General features: G+C 40.6%; 2 protein-coding genes across 2 annotated transcripts; one reads left to right on the top strand and one right to left on the bottom strand.

Annotated features, from left to right (window-relative positions):
- Positions 1 to 623: 623 nt before the first annotated feature.
- Positions 624 to 6,376, top strand: LOC146675111 (butyrophilin subfamily 1 member A1-like). Its single transcript, XM_085400162.1, has 10 exons — positions 624 to 1,066; positions 1,248 to 1,310; positions 1,588 to 1,950; positions 2,052 to 2,345; positions 2,454 to 2,546; positions 2,674 to 2,709; positions 2,810 to 2,824; positions 3,970 to 3,993; positions 4,102 to 4,146; positions 4,242 to 6,376. Exons 1-10 carry the CDS (start codon positions 889 to 891, stop codon positions 4,838 to 4,840), a joined length of 1,710 nt encoding a protein of 569 aa, XP_085256288.1. The 5' UTR covers positions 624 to 888; the 3' UTR covers positions 4,841 to 6,376.
- On the bottom strand, positions 6,376 to 21,845 carry LOC146675110 (uncharacterized). Its single transcript, XM_085400161.1, has 8 exons — positions 21,703 to 21,845; positions 15,710 to 15,819; positions 15,093 to 15,177; positions 11,228 to 11,423; positions 9,749 to 10,818; positions 8,822 to 9,621; positions 7,761 to 7,967; positions 6,376 to 7,666 (listed from the first exon to the last, which is right to left on the bottom strand). Exons 1-8 carry the CDS (start codon positions 21,843 to 21,845, stop codon positions 7,422 to 7,424), a joined length of 2,856 nt encoding a protein of 951 aa, XP_085256287.1. The 3' UTR covers positions 6,376 to 7,421.
- Between the last annotated feature and the right edge of the window lie 1,354 nt (positions 21,846 to 23,199).

Below are 23,199 nucleotides of genomic sequence, written 5' to 3'. Positions count from 1 at the left end.
TTTCCAGTCTGGGTGTCAATTTATGTTCAGCTTTAAGTATAAAAGGGTCCATTCTACAATGTGTTGTTATTGTTTTTTAAGTTGTTAAATATAAACATTATTTTTGTGCTGATACTGCACTTCTTTTTTTTTTTCCAGAGCCAAAGAGTTTTTTAAATATGCATAGAATTGCATTTTGAATTACTTTTTGAATATTTCTTAAAATACTTAGATTTAAAGTTCTACCAAAAGTTGAAATAAAAAGAACAGTATTGGTGAACTTTAAATATTTTGGGTGCAATGTATTTTTGCATACGGGTATAATAGAATAGCTTTGGAGTTTTGTTTTTTAAAACTTGAGTATGTACTTATACAAAATGCAACAAGACCTAAAAAACTGTTTTATTGATTATAAAATACACTATATCAGATTCATATCAGTATCGGCAGATATCCAAATTTATGATATCGGTATCGGACATAAAAAGTGGTATGAGCCATTTTAGTCTGTATGAGGGCACAGAGCTGCACGCCATCGACCCAGTCTGCGGCTCTTTTTCAAAGTCTGCAGTCATTCGTAGCGATGCATGAAACAAAATCACGTGGCCGATACAAACTACGGTGACCGTTAAGTTACATACGGGCAACCTACGTTGAGCGTGTCACGTGAAACAAACGCAAACGGAGAGTAGCGTTACACTGAAGTCAAAAACATTTTAGATTCACATTAAGTCTTTTTTAAAAAATCATAGCGATTGTAATCATCACTGTATGTGTGGCGATGTTCGCGCAAAGTTTCGCTGAGATTGGCCCAAACGGGAGACGTTGTACTTACAGACATCCTGAGATCGATATAATAAAAGTTGTTTCAGAGTTCAAATCCTCGTCTCTCCGCCCTCTCCGACGAAAATGAAAGTGAAAGTAAGAGTAATGCAAGCAGCAAGCTATCGAGGTCAGCGGAGAAACTGCAGAGAAAGAAAGGACTACCCGGACTGCTGGATTTCACGTTTTCTCGTCCCTCCCTTTAAGCTGCACATCTCTGACTGTGTGAGGGTGATTTCTCGGTGGAGCTACAGAAACACGATGGGTAGGTCGACACTGATCACTTGTTTTGTCGTTTAGCAGCATGCTAATCGTGAACTAGCCCTCGGCCCTTTTTTTCTGCCGTCAACATTAAACGCTTGTTTTCTTAAGCGTTGCTGGATTTGAGTTATGGGGAGGAAATTATAACGTCTCCTTACAATTTTCCGTCACCTCCCTTTTTACAGATCGACGGGTGACAGGTCTGTGTCTCCTGACGCTGTTTATATCTTCCTGCACTGCTGCTCCCAGTAAGTCTCTGATTAGTAGCACACAAACACACACACACACACACACACACACACACACACACACACACACACACACACACAATCTCAGTGTCTGATTCTGCTCATACCTTTAATGTTTCTGATTTTTTCAAGTTTAGCCATGTTATTGTTACTTCTCTTGCTAAACCTGGAAACTTGATTGACTTCGTTATAATAAGATTTATCTTTCTGTGTTTAACCATCTTTTCCACTCTGCCAGTGTAAAAGATAAATGATGCCAGCGTTATTTATCTTACAGCTTCAACCAACTTGGTGGTTACCACCACGTCTCCTGTCACTGGGACTCGTGGCCATCAGGTCACATTGCCGTGCTGGCTCAGTCCACAGCAAAATGCAGAGGAGCTGGAGGTACGCTGGTACCGTACTAATCGCTTTGACAGCCCGGTAATGCACTACCAGTCAAAAAAGTTCAAATATCAAGAACCTGCCTACGTTGGCCGAGTCTCATTTGGACTCAAGGATGCAGCGTCAGGCGGGCTGAAATCAGGCGATGTGAGCCTGAAGCTGCTGAACGTCACAACTGAGGATACAGGAGATTTTTTTTGTTATGTCAGCAGCAACCAGGGATATGATAGTGCACCTGTTAATCTACTCGTGACAGGTGAGTGACTTAGGGGTGGAAATGTATATGATGTTTAAAGCTTTGCTCTAAACCGTCGCATTAAAATGTTCTTCATCTTCCTCCTCGGACCCTTTATCTAGCTTCGGGAAGTCCTCCTTTTCTATCAGTAGTGTGGGGAGAAGATGACAAGGTGAACGTGAGCTGTGAATCTGAAGGCTGGTATCCACAGCCTGTGCTGCGCTGGTCAGACAAGAAGCAGGATGTGAAACCTCAAAGTCTGGTGTACAGAAATCTGTCTTCTGGACTTTTTTTAGTCCACAGTTGGCTTCTTCTTTCCTCCACCTCTGAGCCTTCCTGCTCAGTGGGTCTCTCTGATAAAGAGGTAAAGGAGGCCAAAGTGAGCCTGGGAACTCTTCATAAGACTCTTGAACCTGGTAAAGAGACTTTTTGTGTGTGTGTAATAGTTATATTATGTTTATTTGTTTTTGATTGTAAATACAGTAAAAGCTGAAATACAAGATTTCTTGCTTTTTGTTTATTAGAGTCCTCGCCAGGTGGGTGGGTGGCCTTTGCACTGCTTCTTGTAGCTGCATTAGTGTTGGCTGCATTGGGAGTGATGTACTACAGAAAGAAAGGTACCGAATACATACACAATATATTTATATAATATCTTTAAATAGATAACACTTTAAAGTTATCACTGTCATAAGAAAGTGTTCACTGTCTGAAATTAAATCCTGATATGTTTGTTTTGTGTTTCAGTGAGGAACGCCCAATCAGGAAGAGACCAAATTGATGGTAAGAAAGAGCACACGACAAGTTCAAATTAATGCTCTCAGTTATATAAATATGTGTCCGGGCGGAAAATGAATCCTGACATGAATATTTTGTGTTTCAGGGAACGGCTTAAGTGGTAAGAACGTCACACTGAACAAATCATTTTTCACATCAGCTGTGGTTTTGTTATATATGTAATAACGGGATAAAAGAATGATGCATTTGCTTGAAGATGGAGCAAAGTCAGCCTCTCACACAACCTGGATCCTATTCTCTCTGTGATTTGTTATCCCCATGCTGGTGTTGTGCTTACATCATCATCATAATGTTGGTCCAGGATCAATATTGCAAGTCTCCAATCATATTGTCTGAGCACTTCGTTAGCATTAGCCAAGAAGTTAGCTGATGCTTTAAAAACTGTCACTAGGAAACCAACAGGAGTAGCCTAAATTTGGCTAACAGCAAAGCTAATCTGATAATATATTTGTTATACTGAAAAAAATAATAAGTAAAACACTCAAAATACTTGTCATGTCTTTCAGAAGAGAGTTTTATCTAAGCCAAGACAGTTTATTCTTTTCCCCCACACTGCAAAAATGGACATCACAACATTGTGATTGGTTGGTTGCAATCTTGATCCTGGACCTACAGTTTTATGATGATGCAGGAACAACACCAACATGGAGATATCAGATGGTTGATCTGATATCCTCGTGTTGGTGTTGTTCCCAGATCATCATACTAAATGTTGTTCCAGGATCAACATTGCAAGTGACCAATCAGAATGTTGTGACGTCATACTTTTGCGACTTCGGGAAAAACCGGCGTAAAACAAAAAACTGTACTAAAGCTGCGTGAAACCGCCTCTGTCCGCCGATCAACGGACCCTGACCCTAACCGTAACCCTTTAATAAACAGTAAGCAGAATTGATATTGTCCTTGCAACATTGGAATTTCGTAAATGCACGAATGGCTTGGCGCACAAAAGAATAACGTCACAACAATGTGATTGGTCACTTGCAATGTTGAACCTGGAACAACATTTTCATGATGGTCTGGGAACAACACCATCAGATCATCCGATATCAGATACACCTCCTACATTGCAAAAGTTATAGGATTGCAGTATCCCACACTGACCCATCAGTATCACTGTGGAAAGCTACACAAGACATTCTGTAATCATTTGCACAGTGTTGACATGACAAAGAAATCTGATTCAAATGATTCTTCCATTAAAACGAAAAATACAGATAAACTATTTGTTGTATTTCTCTACAGAGACTGATAAACTTTTAGCAGGAGGTAAGACGTTACTAAAGCTGTCCTTGTTCTTAGAATCACGGTGACACATGAAGGTTATGTCATTAGGACATAATATTATAAACACATGTATTCTCTATTTCCCCACAGAAGTGGTGCAGCCAATGTCCATTTCAGAAGCTAGAAATCATTATGGTAATAACTTCATTCATTTTGTTGACAATCTCACATTTTCACAGTTTTTTCTCTTTCATGACTTTTGTCACTCTTTCTGATTCAATTTTCAACAGTTAATGTTAAACTTGAGGACAGAAACAACCCATACCTCAAGGTTGTAGGCAACAGAGTGAGAGAGGCCCAGATAGAATTTCCTGATGGAGAGATGGTTACCTGTGTCACAGCTATCAAAGGAACATCTGGCTTCTCTTCTGGAAAACACTACTGGGAGGTTTCTATGAGGATAGATGAGAAGCTAGGCATCAAACAGTCCTGGTGGGTAGGAGTTACAAGTGCAGCTGAAATCCCCAGTAATTCATCCACATCTTTTCCAAACACATCGAATGGTTTCTGGTTTCTGTCTTCGTCTCCCAAAAGAGCAAATAGTTTTCAGTTTAGCACACAACCTGAGATTTTAATACCTTTCCATTCAAGACCAGAGACGGTCGGTGTGTATTTGGATCGTGACAGTGGTGAGCTTTCATTTTATAATGTAGAAGAGAAAACACTAATTGGATCTTTCACGGCTACATTCAAAGGTGAAATCTTTCCATTATTTAACCCTGGAAAAGGTGACACATCACCTATGGAGGTAGTACAGAGGGAAGTACAGAGTCAAACAGGTGATGAAGGAAACTGTGCAGAATCAGTTGAGAACAAGACTGAAACTTAATATTGTAAGTAAGGAAAACTGTACAAGCTGAAACATTTTCTTTGTTTTTATGGGAAAAGTAACGAATGACCTCACATTACTTTTATACTGACTTACTGAGACATTAAATCCATCAATTCTGTCTCATGTTCAGGTTATTTATACCGTTTAAAAATTTGGAGGTCATATTAACTCAAACTCCATGGCTGCAGCATCATTTTATGTAAATACATTTGAAACTATGAATTTCTTGCTTATGGTTAAAAAAGTTAAATAATATCTATTAAAATTTAGGCAGGCAAACAAGAAAGAAAACCTTTATGCCTTTAACACATTCGATTCCAAGTGGAAGCAAAATACGATAAACAAAATGAGTAGTGCTGTGGAGGTTTTTTTGTAAACTAAAACAATGGCTGCTCTAAAATTCTATACACAGGTAATGGACTATTTCTGTTTGCAGTGTGTTACTGTGCTTCTGCCAGTGGTAAAGAGGGCAAACTTTCTTATCATCATCCTGGGAATAAAAGCTCCTTACCTTTGTGATATTCCCTAAATGATAAAATCCTGGAATGTGAGGTCACTGCCTTGCATCTCCAACTTGTGTGAAACAACAGTTAATGTGCGTAATGATGACGATAGTGCCATAAATTATGATTCTTGATAAGCTAACACAAATACCACAGGGTTAGCTTATCAATAACTGATCATTGATAGTTTATCACTGTTACAAACCAAAAATACGACAAAATAGTAAAATACTACCAAAAATATTAATACAAACAGAGAACACTACACATCCAGCCATCAGTATCTGACAGTGTTTCAGTGATGCAATGATTACTGTGGTTGTTGACAAAGCTGACCCTGTGGTAACACAGAGCACAATAATTGATCCTGGAGAATACCACAGATCTGTACATAGTAGTTAGTATCACTCAGTACCTTCTTCTTATACCCAAGTGTGTAGGATACTGTGATTGCAGCAGTGTCTGTGGCTTGGTTAGTTTTACAGTTGTTCTCAAACCCCTCTCGTCTTAATGTGGAACCAATGTTGGATGTTGCGTGTTTTACTTTGTATACGGAGTGTATTTGTATGCCAATAACACCATCTCGTTTTATTTATAGTGTGATTAGGACATGTGTTGCTTGTGCAGTAGCTATAAGATTTGTTAGCATCACATGACCATTTTTAAGTTTCTTTTTTGGTATGGGGGTGAGGGTGTACTGATGTGTTAGATCACTTTCCATTTTAAATTTTGTGATGGGTCACTACTGTAGTGGTCTTTGTATTGTTGTCAAGTTTTGATGGTATGCATATGTAAATAGAATAGCCTTTCAAATACTCTGAATTAAGCATTACAGTAATTAGCATGCATTTTGAATACTAATCAGAAAGCAGTGTACCTGACAACATGTTGTTTGTGTACTGCAAAGCTCTGATATTTTTCGTTGTGTTTGTAAAACAATGTAAAAGATTGATGTGCATTTTGTTTGATAATGTTGACATTTTGCAGAACTGCCTTTTTTTTTTTAAATAAACAAAATCGATACAGGATGAGAAAATTTGTCATTTCATTTTTCTTGTCTTCAGCTTACACAAACCAGTTTACGAAAACACAGCAAAATGTCATACACTTTAATAAGTACAGATAGTATTTACAGTATGTACACAATAACACAATACTTTGTAATCACTACTGCATACTTTGATAGATTAGTAAGTATTTACATTGTGAATAAGACCATATGTTGATTTTGAAATACAATTATTTTTTTTTAAATTATGTTACGCAATAAATTCAGGCGTGCCTTGATACATACTAGTTCGACTATGATCATGGTACAGAGGTTTGCAAAAAACACTTCACAGGTGCATCATGGTCCGAGATTTTGAAGAATACTTTAATACACTCTTCATGTGGGAGCCATGAGTTGGGAGAACAACGTCAGTCAGTATCAAACACAAACTATACAGTTTCATACATTTTTTTCACATGACATGTAGTCTAGTTATAAAGATCAGAACCACTGGTTTCTTCTTCCAAAGCTTTACACATTCATGTTTGGTCTTCAGCCTTCAGTGGAAAGAAATGCTGGACCAAGGACTAACTGCTGTAGTCACAGACCTTTGTTGCTTGTTTCTTCTCTCTCTCCGTTACACTCACTCGCTTGCCACTGTTTTGTAGTAAAGCAAAATGACATAAAAAAAATAAAATAAAATAATACAAAAAAAAAAATCATTCGTTGTGTTTCAATGCATATTCACACAAAAGTACATTTTTGTACAACCGCTTGAAAAGACATTTAAAAAAAAAAAAAAAAAAAAAAGAGACACCGGGCATCCGCAACACCGAGTACACTCATCATCCTTAACTGGAGTAACCCATCTGTCTTCTTAGCTTACTCATTGTTATTACACTACTCCCATATGACCAGAGACGGGGAATGCAGCTATACTTCAGAGTACGGCACCCATGTAAAAAATAAAATAAAAATAAAGGGGAAAGAGAAACTGCGTCCGATCGTGATCTAGAGTTTTTCCTCTTCATTGTGATTGCTGGTGGTTTTTACATTATGATATCTGTCCTGCTAGCGCTCGGCCCTAGCAGACTGCAGCCGCGCTCTCCCTCCTCCCCTGCTTCTTCAGCAGCTGGATGCGGTTGTGGACGTAGAACTTGATCGCCCTCCAGTCTCGCTGGTTGCTCACCAACAGAGGGCAGAGTTCGAGGCATCGTTCGCAGTCCGCCTTCGCAGGGACGCGCAGTTCCATGAGGTTTCTCTTCAGGTGAGTCTCCACTGCTACACGCTCGGCTTCTGACCAGGGACGCTTCAGGACGCCGCGCTTCCCTGTGTGACCGAGGCAGAGGAGTGACACGGTTTAATGACTGAAGTATTAACACAGATGTTTGTGAGGTCACGCACTAATGATGACAGATTTTACCTGATTTAGGTGGAATGTTTCTTCTCTTATGGGCATTAGCTAAAGACGGGCTGACGACAGGTGATGGAACGGGCGCCTTTTTCTTCCGCGGAGGTCGGCCCGGTCCCTTCTTTTTCACCGTGACCTCTGTCTTCTCTTTAATTTCCTCTTTCACTTCCTCTGCCTCAGAATCTTCTGAGAAGGAATCTGCCGAGTTGCCAGACATGACTGCATGAAAAGAGATCAAACAGAGGTTAGTTATCCAAACGTACTAGCAAAGCAAAACTGTTCAACCACACGGTTAATGTTACTTCAAATGGTAATAAATAAGTTCAAAGTTGTAAAATGTTCTTCTCAGACAAAATGATGAAGTTTTTTCTCGAGGGCTTAAAATGGGTCTCGGATTTGTAAACTTCCTCTCATGGGTGTGTTGCAGTTTAAATTGGAGACTACAGTATTTAAATAATGTTGCATAAAAATAACTGAATACATTTTAAAAATGAAATTTCAGTAACTACTTTGCATTTTTAGAACTACAATTTACATTATTCAAGTTTTTAAAATGAGCCAGCCAGCAGGTGTTTGATTTAGCATAACATAGCATAATGACTGGCTAATCGTTTTCCCTGTTGATTTTATGCAAAGCAAAGCTAACCAGCAGCTGGCTGATGCTCATTTTTTAAAGATGAGCCGGAGTTCCATTGATACTCTTATTTTATTCAATGAGCACACTACATTTCCCTGAGTCACTCAAACACACTGACAATTCTTTACCCTTGTTTAAAAAACAACCCCCCCTCCCCCGCCAAGTTTCATATTAACCTCTAGTGCCATCTAGCTGCACTAGTTTGTTTTAAATCCATGAAAGCTGCACTCTTAACCGGTGAAATTAGGGTTCACTGAACTTTCTAAAAAAAATTTTAAAAAAGAAAAGAAAAAAAAAAGACAGAAATTCATGCATTAAATAGACGTTGATGGGCAAACACTCCTCAAACACTCAATCATTTCTACTGAATAGAAAAAAAATTAAGTTAAAAAAAAAAAAAAAAAAAAAAAAAAAAAAAAAAAAGGGGTTTCCTTACCGTCCAACTCGAGGCAGATGTGCTGCAGGCTCATCCCTCTGAAAAGCACTCCCTCCCTCTCTCCATAGAGAACGACTCGACCCACACGACCCATCAGTGCTGGGTCTCGTATGATAGTGGAGCAGTTCTGGATCACGTGGTACTCATGCTCCAGGAAGTCCTCCAGCCGTTTGATGGCTCCTCCCTGGGTGTCACCCTCCTCCAGCAGTAGCAGCTGGGTAAGGATGGCAACCTGTCGCCGCACTCGTGTTGCCGTTAATGCTCCGGGGTTTTTAGCACCACTAGCTCGAGCCAGGTTTCTCAGGAGGTCTGTGCCACGGAGTGGGGTAGCAGGGGAGTGGTAGGGCCGGGAGAAGACGTAGGGGCTCTCTGGGTCCACCCCTACGTTGGGGCTGGTTCGAAGAAGCAGGTCGAGGCAGGATTCGCAGTGTGGCGGGAGAATTAGTGGCTGAATGCGCCCTCGCTTGCCTAAGACACCAGCCCGTGGGAGATGACACAAGACCTGGCGCTCAAAGGGGGACAGGAAAGCTTCCATGCCAGAAGGGGAGCTGTTGCTGGCGTTGGGCTGAGGGGTGATGCGGTTACGGTAGTCCTGGATAGTGAGCTTGGCCACCTCGCATTCTCGGTGGCGATTGTAGAGGATGAGCAGAGAGAGGCTGGAGTGGCAGAGCAGGCGCCAGGCCTCGGCAGAATGAGGAGAACGAGTCAAAGAAAGGAAGGAGGAGTGCTGCTGACGACGGAGATACAGGACCAGGCAAGAAAGGGAGGAGAGTAGTGGAGACATGTGATGTCTGTGTGTGCTGGAAAGGGAAGAAAGAGAAACATGCTTTTAAATTAACAGTTGAATCTCAACCAACTTTCAAAAAACCTCAAACATAAAAACACTCAGATACAGCAGAGCAGAAAAAAGACAATAATTCACCACACCTTACAATCTCTCCATTCTTCTCTTCAGGTGCATCATCCTCCCCTTCCGCGCTCAGCTCCAGCTCTTCATCTGGATCGATGTCTGGGTCCGGTGTAGGAGGTGGAACTAACTCCTCTTGATTTCTTGGACTCTCCACTTCGACTTTTTGCTGTTCTTCATGCTTTTCTTTCTTCATCCTCCGGCCCCTTCTGGGGGTAGACAGTGGCGGAGGTGACGGACTCTTTACCCGGGGCACCATCGGGGGTGCTGGGGGTTTTGTAGCGGGCAGTGGTAAGCTGGGTGCTTTCTTAGCAGCTGCAGGCTGAGCCGAAGCATTTGGTGAAAGCGAAAGGGAGAACGAGACGGCGCCTGTGCTCGAACGGGTGGCAGGTGATTCCCTCTCCCTGGGGAAGAGAGATGGGGGAGTTGGGTTGGAGGAGGACGACTGAGGGACTGCGAAGGAATGACTGTGAGTAGCAGAGGTGGAGGATGAAGAGGGGTGGGGTTGCGAGGCGCTGCCATTTGAAGAGCTGTGCGTGTGGAGGTGAGCCAGCTCCATGGCTGTTCTGACTTCCGGTTGGTTGGCGTGGTGCTTCTCCAGGTGGCGTGCCAGGGATCGGTAGTGCCGGCCGCAGTACGGGCAGTGCTGCCGCCGGCTCACCGTGGGACTACTAGAACTGCCGATGTTTATGTTGATGTTATTGTTTATGTTAGTGGTTGGGGGTGTCAGAGAACTGACTGCGGGCTGGGATCTAGGTGGGGGTGCAACAGGTGTCGGGCGGGAGAAGGAGGAGCAGGGGCGCCCAGGTCCTCTGGAAGAAGTGGGCGCATTATTCTTCTTCTTCGAATTGACCGCCGCAGGCAACTTGCGTTTCTTGCGGCGCCGAAGCATTCGACCCCTTATCTCTTCCATTTCCTCTTCTTCATCATCGTCGTCGTCGTCATCATCTTCCTCCTCTTCATCCTCCTCCCGGTCTGAGTCACTGGGTTCAGAGTGGGTGAGTGGGGAGGAAGAGGGCGATAATGACCACGAGGGGGTAAGGTAATCAGAAACAGAGAGCGATAGTGGGTGGGGGCCAGCCTCTTCCTCCTAAATGGACAGATTAAAAAAAAATAAAAGATGTATTTTTTTTTTAGTTCACAGGCAAAAATCAAAAAGAAAAAAGTCCTCATGTGTGTCTCTCAATCGTTTCAAACTTCATTCTGTCTGCAGTGCCCATTTGAGAGTCTCCTGGATCCTACTGAGGACACAGTCACGTTTATGAACGGGAAAATAATTCCCCACACAGCTACCATCTGTAGCTTTTAGCATTAGGGCTTAAAGCTTGATTATGCATTGGTGGACTGTCACCTCATAGCAACAGGGGTCTATGACACAGAACAATTGTAAGGAAAACTCTTAGAAGGCTCTAGTCGCAGTTGAGCTTTTATCTTTTCATGCCAGAGACAAATACAGAATAACACCAAACATGTCACGTTTCCATCAGTTGGTAACTCACCATTGCATTCTCGCCCCAGTCCGTTAGGCTGTAGTCCACTGTGATCTCCTCCCCTTTGGCGATGTCTCGGATCGCTATGACAACTAATCGCACCTGGGTTCCGCAGTGGACTTCTCGAATCCGGCAGTTTGGCGGAGGGTGGAAGAGCACAGGTCCTCGAACACCACTTCCCCCCTCCTCCCCCAACTCTGGCACACTAGAAAACATGATGTCAAACTTGATTTAAACACAAGTGGTCCACATAAAGGCTTGAACAAATCAAAACAATTCAACAAGTCTTAGCAGGGCTCTAGACTAACTTTTTGCCATGGGTGTACTGGTACGCCTAACTTTAAAAAGTTAGGCGTACCGGCACAAAAGTTAGGCGCACACAAATTTTATAATAATTTATATAATATAATGTGTTTTTCTGGATACACTGTGCTTTTTCAGCATTCAAAGATTGATGACACCGTGTCAGAGCACTGGCTATGAATTTCAGAAGGATCAGGCCTTAACTTAACAGAAAAGTTAGCAATAGTTCTTTTCCTATTACAGCTACATCCACTTCTGTCATGCCTAGGCTGCTCACTAGGGCTGGGTATCATCACTGATTTCTATAATCCATTTGATTCCGGTTTTCAAAGTCCCGATTCGATTCAATTTAGCCTCAGATAGTCAGAAATATTATAACTCTGATCATTTATCAGTACTGACTTCATCAGAATTGTGAGCATCACAGCAGATGCCTTTGTGTGAAAGTAACTGAGAATAAAACACAGAAAAACATGAAGGAGATTTTCCTGGTCTGGCTTTTTATAGCAGATAACCTTAAAAATATTCTACAATGTTCTGCATATAAAGTTTAAATTTCTTCAGTATTGAACAACAGAAAAAATAGGCTTTCTTGTCCGAGGTCATTTAAGTGAAAAAAAGAAAAAGAAAAGAAAAGACAGCAGCGCTGTAAACAACGGTAGACTGGTGGGTAATAAGCGAATGAATAATACAGAAAACAGAGATTGGAGACGGGAAACTGTTCTTGAAGTACAGAGAGAGAGCTAGCTGTGCATGGAGTGTGATTTTAATAGTCGTGGAAGCAAAACAGCAAAATTCACGACGACATTGATCAAATGTGAAGCGCAGTTTGCTGCTTCTTTTGCTGCTTCCTTGGTGAATTTTGGTTGGAGAGAGACAAAACCTGCAGCTCAGAATCAGCACAAAAAGACGTAATCACAGCGCGGACCGGACGCATCAGAACCGCAAGCTCCGACAGCGTGTCCGTCTACGGGCCGTCGGGTGAGAAAGCCGAGAAAGACAAAGTTGATTCTGATGCGTCGGTCCGTTCTGTGTTTACGTCTTTGTGTGGAATCCGTGTACCTGCTCTCATTTGCTGTTTGGTTGTTGTTGAAATGGTTTTGTGAGCTTTAATCTGAGAATCTGGCGTTTCTGGCAAAACACAGTTATATTTAAAAGTCGATTCAGGATTTAATGAATTGATATCGCTTTATTCAAGCTACTCACCTCCCACTTCCACCTGCACTTTCAACTGGACCACGGCCAATCAGAGAGGTCCTGCCCCTTACTATCTCTGATTGGTTTAGTCCACGATAGGGGCATAATGTGTGTCTGTTGTTGACCACAGGGAAGGTTGCAGATTTTTTTTTTTTTTTTTTTTCCCTACCCGAACAGTTGGTCTCACAGGTGCAACCAAATATTTTTTTTTTTAGTCGCACCACTGAAAAATTTGGTCGTATTTGTGACCAAATTGGTCGCACTCTAGAGCCCTGCTTAGCCATTACTCCAGTTAATCAACCGAAAGTGTTTTACAAGAAGGCCACAATAAAACCAACCTGCGTCAACATGAATATGGTATCTGCTGGGAGTGTGGTGCATTAATAAAAATCAGTCACATGTTTATGCTAAAGCCAGTTTAGTTATTTTTTCTCTGCAGTTATATTTATACTAGAGATGGCACGATACCACTTTTTTATGTCCGATACCGATACCGATATCATAAATTTGGATATCTGCCGATACCGATATGAATCCGATATAGTGTTTTTTAATCAACAAAACTGTTTTTTAAATATCTTGCTGCATTTTGTATAAGTTCATACTCAAGTTTAAAACAACAACTACACTAAAGCTATTCTGTTATACCTGTATGCAAAAAAAAATATTTCATAGTTCAGCAATACTGATCAATCTAATAAACTTAAACCTACACCATCCTCCCTATTCTGGTATTTTAAAGAGTACTTAGCGTAAATATTAAGCAACCTAACTAATAGGGTTCCAACTCCCAGCAACAACAAAAATAAATAAATAAAAAATAGGGAACCACCCCTCACGCTCCACCTCATGATGCTTAATCGACGTAATCAACCTTAATTTGATGCAGTGTGAAAAAAAATGCATAGAAATCAATTATTTTTCAAGAAATATTAAATAGATTCAACATCTTTCTTCAACAAAATTGCAGACTGCACAGATGGTACCTTCCCAAAGGAAAAAGTACTATAGCTTACTAGGGTATATATATTAGACTTAATAGTCACTATATACAGTAATGGACTTCTATTCATTTTGCATCAAATTAAAACTTTGGGTGTCAGATAATTATTTATTAAAAGCTCGACATTTTAAATGAGAATAAGAAAGAAAAGTATGTCTTTGTGCCCCCTTTTCCCTGTTAATGCCCTATCGGCCCCCCCTGGCTAAACTTTGCTAGATCCGCCCCTGCACAGTTACCAGCGTCAGCTACGTAGAAAAAGATCCTCGAGTAGAAAGTAATAATAAATAAATTCTAACAACAGCTGATCAAGCTTAAACGTGCTGCTGTTGTTCAGCCGCTGGTTTCCTCTTTCTGGTGCAAAGTGGGCCAAAAGCAAACTAGAGACACGGACTCGCGACAGAAAAGCCGATCAGCTGATCGTTAAGCAGTTTCATGATTGAAGTAGCAGCCGGAGAGCGAGAGGCAGTCGCTCGTTAAGCTTAACGCAGGAATGCTTTACAAACATTCAGAGATGGACTTACACACTTGCTTTACTTCTCTCGGGATAACTTTGTCGGAGATGAAATGCCGGGTTGCTAGCGAAGCTCCACATGCTATCCAGACCACCGACAGGTCCCGCACGCCACAGCCGCTCTATCACGTGATGCATACTGCTCCGACGTGCTAACGTTCTGAGGTGAGTTACGGCGTGTTGCAAGTTTTGTGAGGTGTTTTCGTGATATTTAATGGATCGGATTACATTTTTTATTTTTCTCCGATATCCGATCCAGTAATTTAGGTCAGTATCGGACCGATACCGATACGTAATATCGGATCGGTCCATCTCTAATTTATACAGGTACACTGCTTGCTTCACAGGCCTGAACATGACTATCATTCAGTGGGAAATTTCAAAAAAAGCAAAACACATGGATGCACATAAAAACTTACAAATCATCAACCTCACAGTTTGGTTTTTTTGGTGTAAAATCACCATCTGAATGGCCTAACCAACTTAGCAATTTCCTTTCATATAATGAAACTTTCCTTTACAGTTGAACCAGAAAGTTGCAGCTCTCTGCCTCTTTTCCATTTCAGTGACTTTCTGAAGCCTCTGTACCCCTACGTGGCTCCACGTCTTTACATGTGTGTGGTTTCAAAATGACAATGAAAAGCACATATGAATGTTCTGAGGTTGATGAATGTAGGAGCCTTGCTTTTTCGTCAGCGAAAAAACAAACTCAATTTAGCACCTCTCTTGAAACTTTCTGCCTACAGAATTAACTTTCCTTTTCTGTGACACTGCGCTAGCTTGCAGGTGTGGCTAGCTCCACATGAGTCTTTTTTTCCCCTCAAAGATCATCTGAGCAAAGTGGTGAGGGTCCTACTTACCAGAGCTGAGTGGGGTCAGGCAGGTAGTAGGGACTCCCTGGTGGAGGGAGGCGGTCTTCTGCACCCTCAGGGTACTGGCCATCACCTGGGACAGAGTAAACGTTTTAAATAGGACCCATTATGCTTCTCCATATTCCTTTTCCCATATATACACAATGTTAAAATGGTGAATTCGTTTATTAAGCATGGCAAGTTTCAAAACTTCAGGTCTGCATGAGCTCAGAACGACCCTGAAGCTTGTTTTTTTTTTTTATGCTTGGCTCTGTATGCCGTTAAAGGCTATCCATAACAAGGTCCTCTCAGCTACATAGCTTTGGTTGTGGATACAGAATCCCCACCCACTTGCTGCTAAAAATTGAGGGACATCCAATCAGCAAGAAAAGAAAAAAGAAAGTAGCAGTAAATGGAGGTTGCCTTTAAAGTAAAAGAAAACAGATTGAAACAAGCTGTTATATACTGGGTCATCTGAGTTGGAAATTAGCATAATAGCTCCACTCACACTTGTTATCACTTCACAGGTTTGGAAAGTAACATTTTCTTTCTCTCACCTAGGTATCAGTGGACAAAAACACATCAACACCAGGTGGCAAACACATTGTGTGAGTCTTCACATTTACCGGGGCTGTAGCTGTGCTCTGACATGCTCTCCTCCTCTTCATCTTCTGTCACATATGCTCGGTCACACACCTTTACAGGTGTTCCCTTCCTTTTCCTCCCACACACACGGCTGTAGAAACAAAGTCAGGTCTTCATTTAGAAAACAAACAAACAAAAAAACCCAGCACACTCACATGAAGACTTTGTATAAACACGGGAATGGATCGCAGAGCAAACAAAGTGATCATGTGTACCTGCAGCAAAGCAATACAGGTGTATGCTCACGTGGATGACCTACTTAACTAGTCACGGTGGTAAAAAGTGATAAGAAAACCATTTTAAACTTGTGACTTTAAAAATTTTTTTTGGGATATATGATGAGGACTAGAGCAGGATCTAGAAACTTCAGTGGTGGGTTGATCTATTAAAAATGGATTCTGTGACTTTATGCATTTACTACACTGCACATCTACATCAGTGCACCACCTGCTAGTGGGAGAGCAAACAAGGAAAGAAGGAAGCTAACAGGAAACAGTCTGCTGCTGGTGCAGCCAACAGCATTTGTAACTTAACCACAAATTGTGGCTGAGCGAGCTGGCACGACTGATGTCAACACTTTCCCTGTCAGCACCTCTCTTTCTCTCGCGCTCTGACTCGCTGTCACTCTCGTTATGTTGATGCAACATCTGTGTGGAATTTTTTTTATATTGCATTTACTGTAACTTAATATTTAGTTGTCAACTCAACTTCATGTTAATACATCTCAGCTCTACTCTACGTGTGTGTGTGTGTGTGTGTGTGTGTGTGTGTGTGTGTGTGTGTGTGTGTGTGTGTGTGTGTGTGAGAAAGCAGGTGCACTCACAGTGTCAGCAGGGAAAAGAGTAAACTAGTCTGACTTTAAGTGGCAAGAGGATGTGGTAAAATCTTTACAGCTGAGCTGAAATGAGACCAGTTCTAATAAATTAGGTTAATAATAAAAAATAAAGTGTGCTTTCGATAATTCTTTTACTAATAAATATTCAATTTTCTACATTTTGTTTTATAAAGTTAGGAATGCAGTGTTTAAGTCAAGCCTGATGTCATCACATACATTGAAATATCCCCAGTCTCCTCAATGAGGAATATATTGTACTAGCTCAACACTGGTACTGAATCAGTAATCTGTCTCATCAAATGCCCAAAGTTTAGATATTGTGATCTAACAAATGCTTTAAAAACACAAATACATACAAGTATCACAGAAAATTGTACTAAACCCTACCAAACATATTTAAATTTGTTTGGCATGACTAGCATTGAATTTTGAGATTGACGTAGTTTAAAAAAGAAAAACAACAACAACCAAACAAACTCTAATATAGTACAACACCATGATTGAACAGCTTAAAGAACCACCTCAGCTTGAAGGAATTGTGTTCTCCATGATTTTATCAGGAATTTTGGTCCAGCCTTCTTTACAGCGTAGCTTCAGTTCATTGTGGTTTGGAGGCATTTGTTTATGCTCGAGTCTCGCTTCAGTATTTCAGTTTTGTAGAGGTCTGGACTCTGACTGGGTCATCGCAGCACCTCAATTCTTTTGTTTTTCAGTCATTCTGTTGTAGATTTGCTGCTGTGATTGAGATCACTGTCCTGCTGCTCGACCCAGTTTCTGCCAAGCTTTAGCTGTCAGACAGATAGCCTCACATCTGACTAAAGAATACTTTGGTATACAGAGAGCTCGTGGTTAACTCAATGACTACAAGCTGTTCAGTTATGTGGCTGCACAGAAAACCCAAATCATCACCCCTCCACCACTCTGCTGACAGCTGGTAAGAGGTCATCTGCACTTTGGTCTAAACTAGCCAAAGGATATCGCTCCAGAAGTCTTATGGTTTGCTCAGATGTAACTTTGTAAACATGTTCCTTTTAGAAAACAGACTTCCTCCTAGCAACCTTTTCCAACAAGCCATACTTATTCAGTTTTTTCTAATTGCTCACTGTCATGAACTTTAATATTTAACATGCTAACTGAGGCCTGTAGATCAAGGATGTCAAACGTTAAAGCCCAGGGCCAGAACTGACCAGACTCCAATCTGGCCCACTGGAACGCTTTAGAAAATGTGAAGGAGTGCTTAGATTTTGACCTTTTAGCTGTAATGTTTAATCTTTTTTCAGCTTTTCCTATTGATAAAGTCTCCACCGCCATCATCATTCATACTACACCAAGGTGGTTAAGTCATAGATAAACAACTAAATGACAGAAGTTCATGTTTCTCCGCTATCTACTACAGATTAAATAAAACAGGTCTACTACTTCCATTTCAGTTATAGACGGGCTTTGGTTAAAAAGAAAAAAAAATCAAACACTATGTTGTATAGATTCAAGACACCCGGGGCAGTAAGCTACCAGAACCTTTTCTGTCATTTTATACAATTATCATGCAGAGAGAGAGAGAAAAAAAAAAAGAGCCATTCTGTTGGTCTATATCTTTTGACTTATTTGAGCTACCCTGAAAAGTTCTGCTGTGCTCAAAGGAGGACATCCTGGCCTTTCCAATGATATCTCATGTGTTCGGGTGGCCTCTTAACTTCAGATAGGCAGGACTTCCCAAAAAGAGTTAAACTATAAGATACTTGCATCCTCGGTTGTCAGGAGGCGTGGAAGGCGTAAAGGTGTACTTGTTTTTACAGGACAACATATATGTTCAGTAACGTTTGTACTGACTGCTGTCTTTATAAATAACACTTCTATATAATTAGTGATTTGCTAAAGAAATCTTTAATGTATTTCACAAACATTAGAAACTTATAACCTCTTATATCAACAGAGTTCACCTATGGAGAACCTGTTCACTTCCGATGAACCCAGTTACATTGACTCTTTGACTTCAATTCACCTACATGGTGAAAAAAATACAATTATTTACACACAAAATAATATTTGTAGATGGATGTAACACTGACTATATGTCTGAACGTTAATTAAAAACTAGGGCTGGGCCATATTATACCGTTCACGGTAATACCGGTATAATGTTAGGCAACGATAGGAAAATGAAATATCGCGATAGAATGGGAGTAAAACGCGCATGCGCAGTGCCTTTGTTTTCATACGCACATGGCCGATTGTTGAGTGAAACAGATGAACCAGAATTGGTTTGTAAAAATGGTGCAACTTCAGTGATGTGGAACTGGTTTGGTGTTTGTCCGTCAGATACACAACAAAGCACATTTTTTTGCAGAACATGCAAGCGGCCGTTGTTATTGTCATATTTGTCGGACTAAGATGCTCTTAAATCTGGGAGTAATCTGGGTCCTAAACTCCGTATGCTTCAGGTCAAACAACACTGCAGCATCACTTAGAGTTAAAAACTGTCTAAATTCTTTCATCTTTAATAAAACGATCAGCATTGCTGCTTTACCAGGTGTAACTATGAAGTTTAACTTCCAGGCATCCATGAAAACAAAAGTTATTACATTTAACGGAGTTAGAAGTTAGCAGGAAGCTAGCGGAAGTTAGCTCGCTAGTTTCGCTAGTTACCTAAGCATGATATAGCATGTTCTGACTGAGAGATTTCTGAAAAAAATCAAACGTGCAGCTCTGCTATCACTTCCAACATAAATGAAGACAGGAAACTAAACAGCAGTGACGTTTGTAGGGTTACTGAAGTTGGGCTAGCTGGTATATAATGATGTGCTACGTGATCGCTAGCGACACAGCTATGTTAGCATAACATAAACAGTGAAGCTGGAGGACGAACACTAACACTTTTCCACTTATAAAAGTTAACGTGAAGGTTCTTCATGGTTAGAGACAAATGCAATCGCATGGCAGGATGCTGTAAACGGACCAAACTTCAGTCAGGAGAACAACTGAGATAATCCATCCACAATACGAGGTTAGTCATTAATATACTGCAACAACATGGGAATAGAGCAGCTGCCAGAGAATTCAACATTAATGAATCAATGTGGAATTGGAGGAAGCAAGAAGAATGAGTTTAATAAAGTTTGATTTATCTGACTGCTTTGTTTCGCTTAATGTGCCTTATAATCCCGTGCACCTTATGGTCTGAAAAATGCGTACTGCACACTGCAGTTTAATGTTGCAAAGCACCTCTTTTTAACTTCAGTGGATATTATACATGGTTATGCTCAGGATATGTCAGCCCATTTCTACTGGAAATGCCTTTTGGTTAAACTTTCAGCAAGGAATTTGCATTTGCACTGTTACATTTTTATAAAGCTTTAATGTACATAAAAACCAGCTTCTTGTTTAAGTGAAAATAAATGGAAGGTTGTCTTTTTGCGCTAGTAATGTTGTGGAGTTGTATTTTGTCTCGCATCAATTATATCGTCGGTTATATCGTTATCGCAAATTTTCAAATATATATCGTGATAAATATTTTTGGCCATATCACCCTGCTCTATTAAAAACTATGAATGTTATTCTTTTTTATTATTATTTCTTTTCTTACAGGAAAGGTTACTTTGCCTTTAAAATGCTGGCAGCCTGGTAAAGTGTGTTGATTGTTTGGATAAAGACTCATCGATTGTGAAAGATAAACACAATTTGCAATCATTGGGAGTGTGACTACACAAATTACCATGCACATTAGAAGTTTAAATACCCAGCTTGCTGTGGTGGTGGACCGTAACTATTATTTCGTGGCTGCTGCTAGTTTGTGTGAAATTAAAACGGCAATGGCCTTACACTGAAAACTAACAGATTTTTTAAAAATCGCATCGTGAACATTAGATTACATTGTAGGTCTACAGCTTCAGAGGGCTCAACTCATTCTGCACAATTTTGCCAGCACCCTCAATGAAACAGGAAGTCCTCACGGTGGTAGTTGTCGCCCATTTAGAAATTATCTGACCCCTCTGGACTCTGCACCACCACCTGCTAAGCACTGATGTGAACATGTGCTGCAGATGGTGCCAAGAGTATTAAAACAAAAAACAACCCCCCACACACACACGTAAAAAAGCATGGCGTCAAAGCTGCTGGAGACCAATTCCAAACTACTTCCCAGAAAATCTCTTGCATTATGTCCCTATAAGTTTAATATAAGACAACATATAAGCTTCATAGGGACATATTTGTGTTTAAGTTATTGTTCTACAAACAAATAGATCATTGCATTCAACGGAAAAATAATCTCATGCAGTCTACTCAAATACTACTGGATTTACATCATGTGGCTAACTAATAAAAATGCAGAGAAGAGGTGATCATTGGAGAGGATTAACAAACCCTGATCTACTGCACAGCTATTGTGAGGCTTAACACTACACTTATTAATCAAAAATGGCCCCACCCCTTTAAGCAATCACGTCAGTCTGTAAAAAGGAAATGACCAAAAAAAAAGAAAAAAAAGAAGCATGATTAGCAAAACACTGCGTGCCTAATTCACTGAGCACGGTGACAGTTAAGTGTTTTTGGGGGCATTTTGGTCGCGGTCAGCAACTTTGTTTACTTACACCACACAAGCCACGAGTCATGATCTACAGCAGCTGAGCACTCGAGAAGTGCTGAGAGCTGAACGACATTGTCTTTGAATAATACGTTCAGTCTAAGAAATCATATGACTGACGTTACCGAGGAGAGGGAGAGATATAACTGACAGTCTGGGTTACACAGCTGACGGCTCCTGTTGAGGACATGCTAACATTAATGCTAAACCACGGCTAGCCCCGTTAGCTTCCAACGGCTAACGTTGGTACTTCTGTCCCGTCAAAATCTCAAAAAATAAAAGGATGGCGCTTAAATGCACAGCGGGTTGGATGGGGGAGAGATGCACCTTCGCCGGGCACACCAGCTGCAACCCGCAGCTGAACGAAAATCACTTTCCATTCCCCGTTTTCTGCAATATTACGCTGAAATCATGCACGCGAAAAAAGGGCTTCTAATGGTAACTAAAGAGACGCGCACGGCGCGTGCGTCTACGGCGTTGCATTTTGCTCACAAATCTCCGCTGAGAAAAAAGGATCGCTCGCGGCCACAAACCGGAGGCTCGCCGGTCTCACTCACCCCCGTGGTGGCGGCGGTTTGCTTCCATCCCCGTCGCTGTCGAGGGTCGGTGGCTCCCGGTAGTCAAAAGGCGACCGAACATTCTCCGCCATTAGAACTGCCTTCCCTACCTCTCGCGCTCCGGTAGATTGCACAACGCGCATGTGCACAACATCCTTTGGGGTTCTATTGGTAAAATGGGGTGCACTCACCTCTATGAGCGAGAAGCTAGTTTAATTTTATTGGCGTGTTATTTATGTATATGTTTACTTCATATGGCGACAGTTTAACTTTCAAAGACCTAAAACAGAAATAAAGACTAGCAGCAGACACGAGTGAAATACAACTAATATAACTATACCTGCTAAATACACGTATCCAAGTGCGTTTAAATTTCGTATACCTCACGATAACACAGAAGAGCATTTTAAAGTCTAGGCTGTTTTACAGCTTTAGTCATTACGTCTCAGATTACAGTCTTTCATACCCTCAATCCCAGTGAAAACCAACTAAATGTTAGTGTATAATATACAGAATGATTATACGTTGATAAAATTGCCCTAACTTTTAAGCTGAAAAGCTAAATAAAATTTTTTAATTACCATCTGCAAAATGGACTATAAAAAAGATGAAAGCAGGTTTTCTGAGTGCACGAAAAGCTGTTTTTTTTTTAGAGATAAGGGGGGTTGGCTGGTGATGTTCTTATTTGCTCAATGACAATACATATACATAACACATTTTTACAAAAATGAAAGACTTACTTGTTTCCCCTGCTAGTGAATGTTTAATATGTTTAATACGCCACTTAAATAATTACAATACTTTGAAACTCATTTTCTCACTCAAAAACGAACGATTTCAGAAAATTTCAGAAAACACGAGACATAAAGTACACGTTACATAAGGCTTTATTAACAATTTTATCTTTGGTTTGCATATATGGATGAATGAAGCAGGACAAAGAGGTCACGTATCATTTATCATTTTGTAGCAATCCTGAATGTTGCTGTATACATATTCACCATCATATAACGATAATATATGATTTAACTGCATGTTTTTCTCTTGTTTTGTTTTTTACACAGTTGTGTGGTTCTTTTTTTTTTTTTTTTTTTTTTTTTTACCATCGGTGCGCTGTGTGTGTGATCTGAAAACATTGGCTGTGAGCATTGATAAAACTGTTTTGATGTTTGGTGTTGTCAAGAGTCGGAGATTTTGTGAATGTATTTTTAACAACTGGCTTTTGCACTTTTGAGATAAAAAGGTGGAAGGTTTCAAGAAATGTAGCTTCGCAAATGTGAAAAATCATTACATGCAATTCCCTAAGTGAAAACGCAAAGTCATTTTCTTCCTGCTTTTTTTTTTTTTTTTTTTGTTTCTCATGGAAACCAGTTATGGCTTCAGGATAAAAATGGTGGGTGGCATGGATCAGTTTACTTGTTGTGGAATATTTCTTCACGCTGCTTTAGCTCGGGATAAAATTGTGTCTGATAATCTTGAGAATCTGTGACCTGACCC

This window comes from Rhamphochromis longiceps, linkage group LG3 (genome assembly GCF_057381845.1).
Source record: "Rhamphochromis longiceps isolate RC_006_pf linkage group LG3, R_longiceps_female_GT1.1, whole genome shotgun sequence".
Classification (NCBI taxonomy): domain Eukaryota; kingdom Metazoa; phylum Chordata; class Actinopteri; order Cichliformes; family Cichlidae; genus Rhamphochromis; species Rhamphochromis longiceps.
Note: the sequence above shows the minus strand (reverse complement) of the source record. Positions and strands in the feature narration are given on the sequence as shown.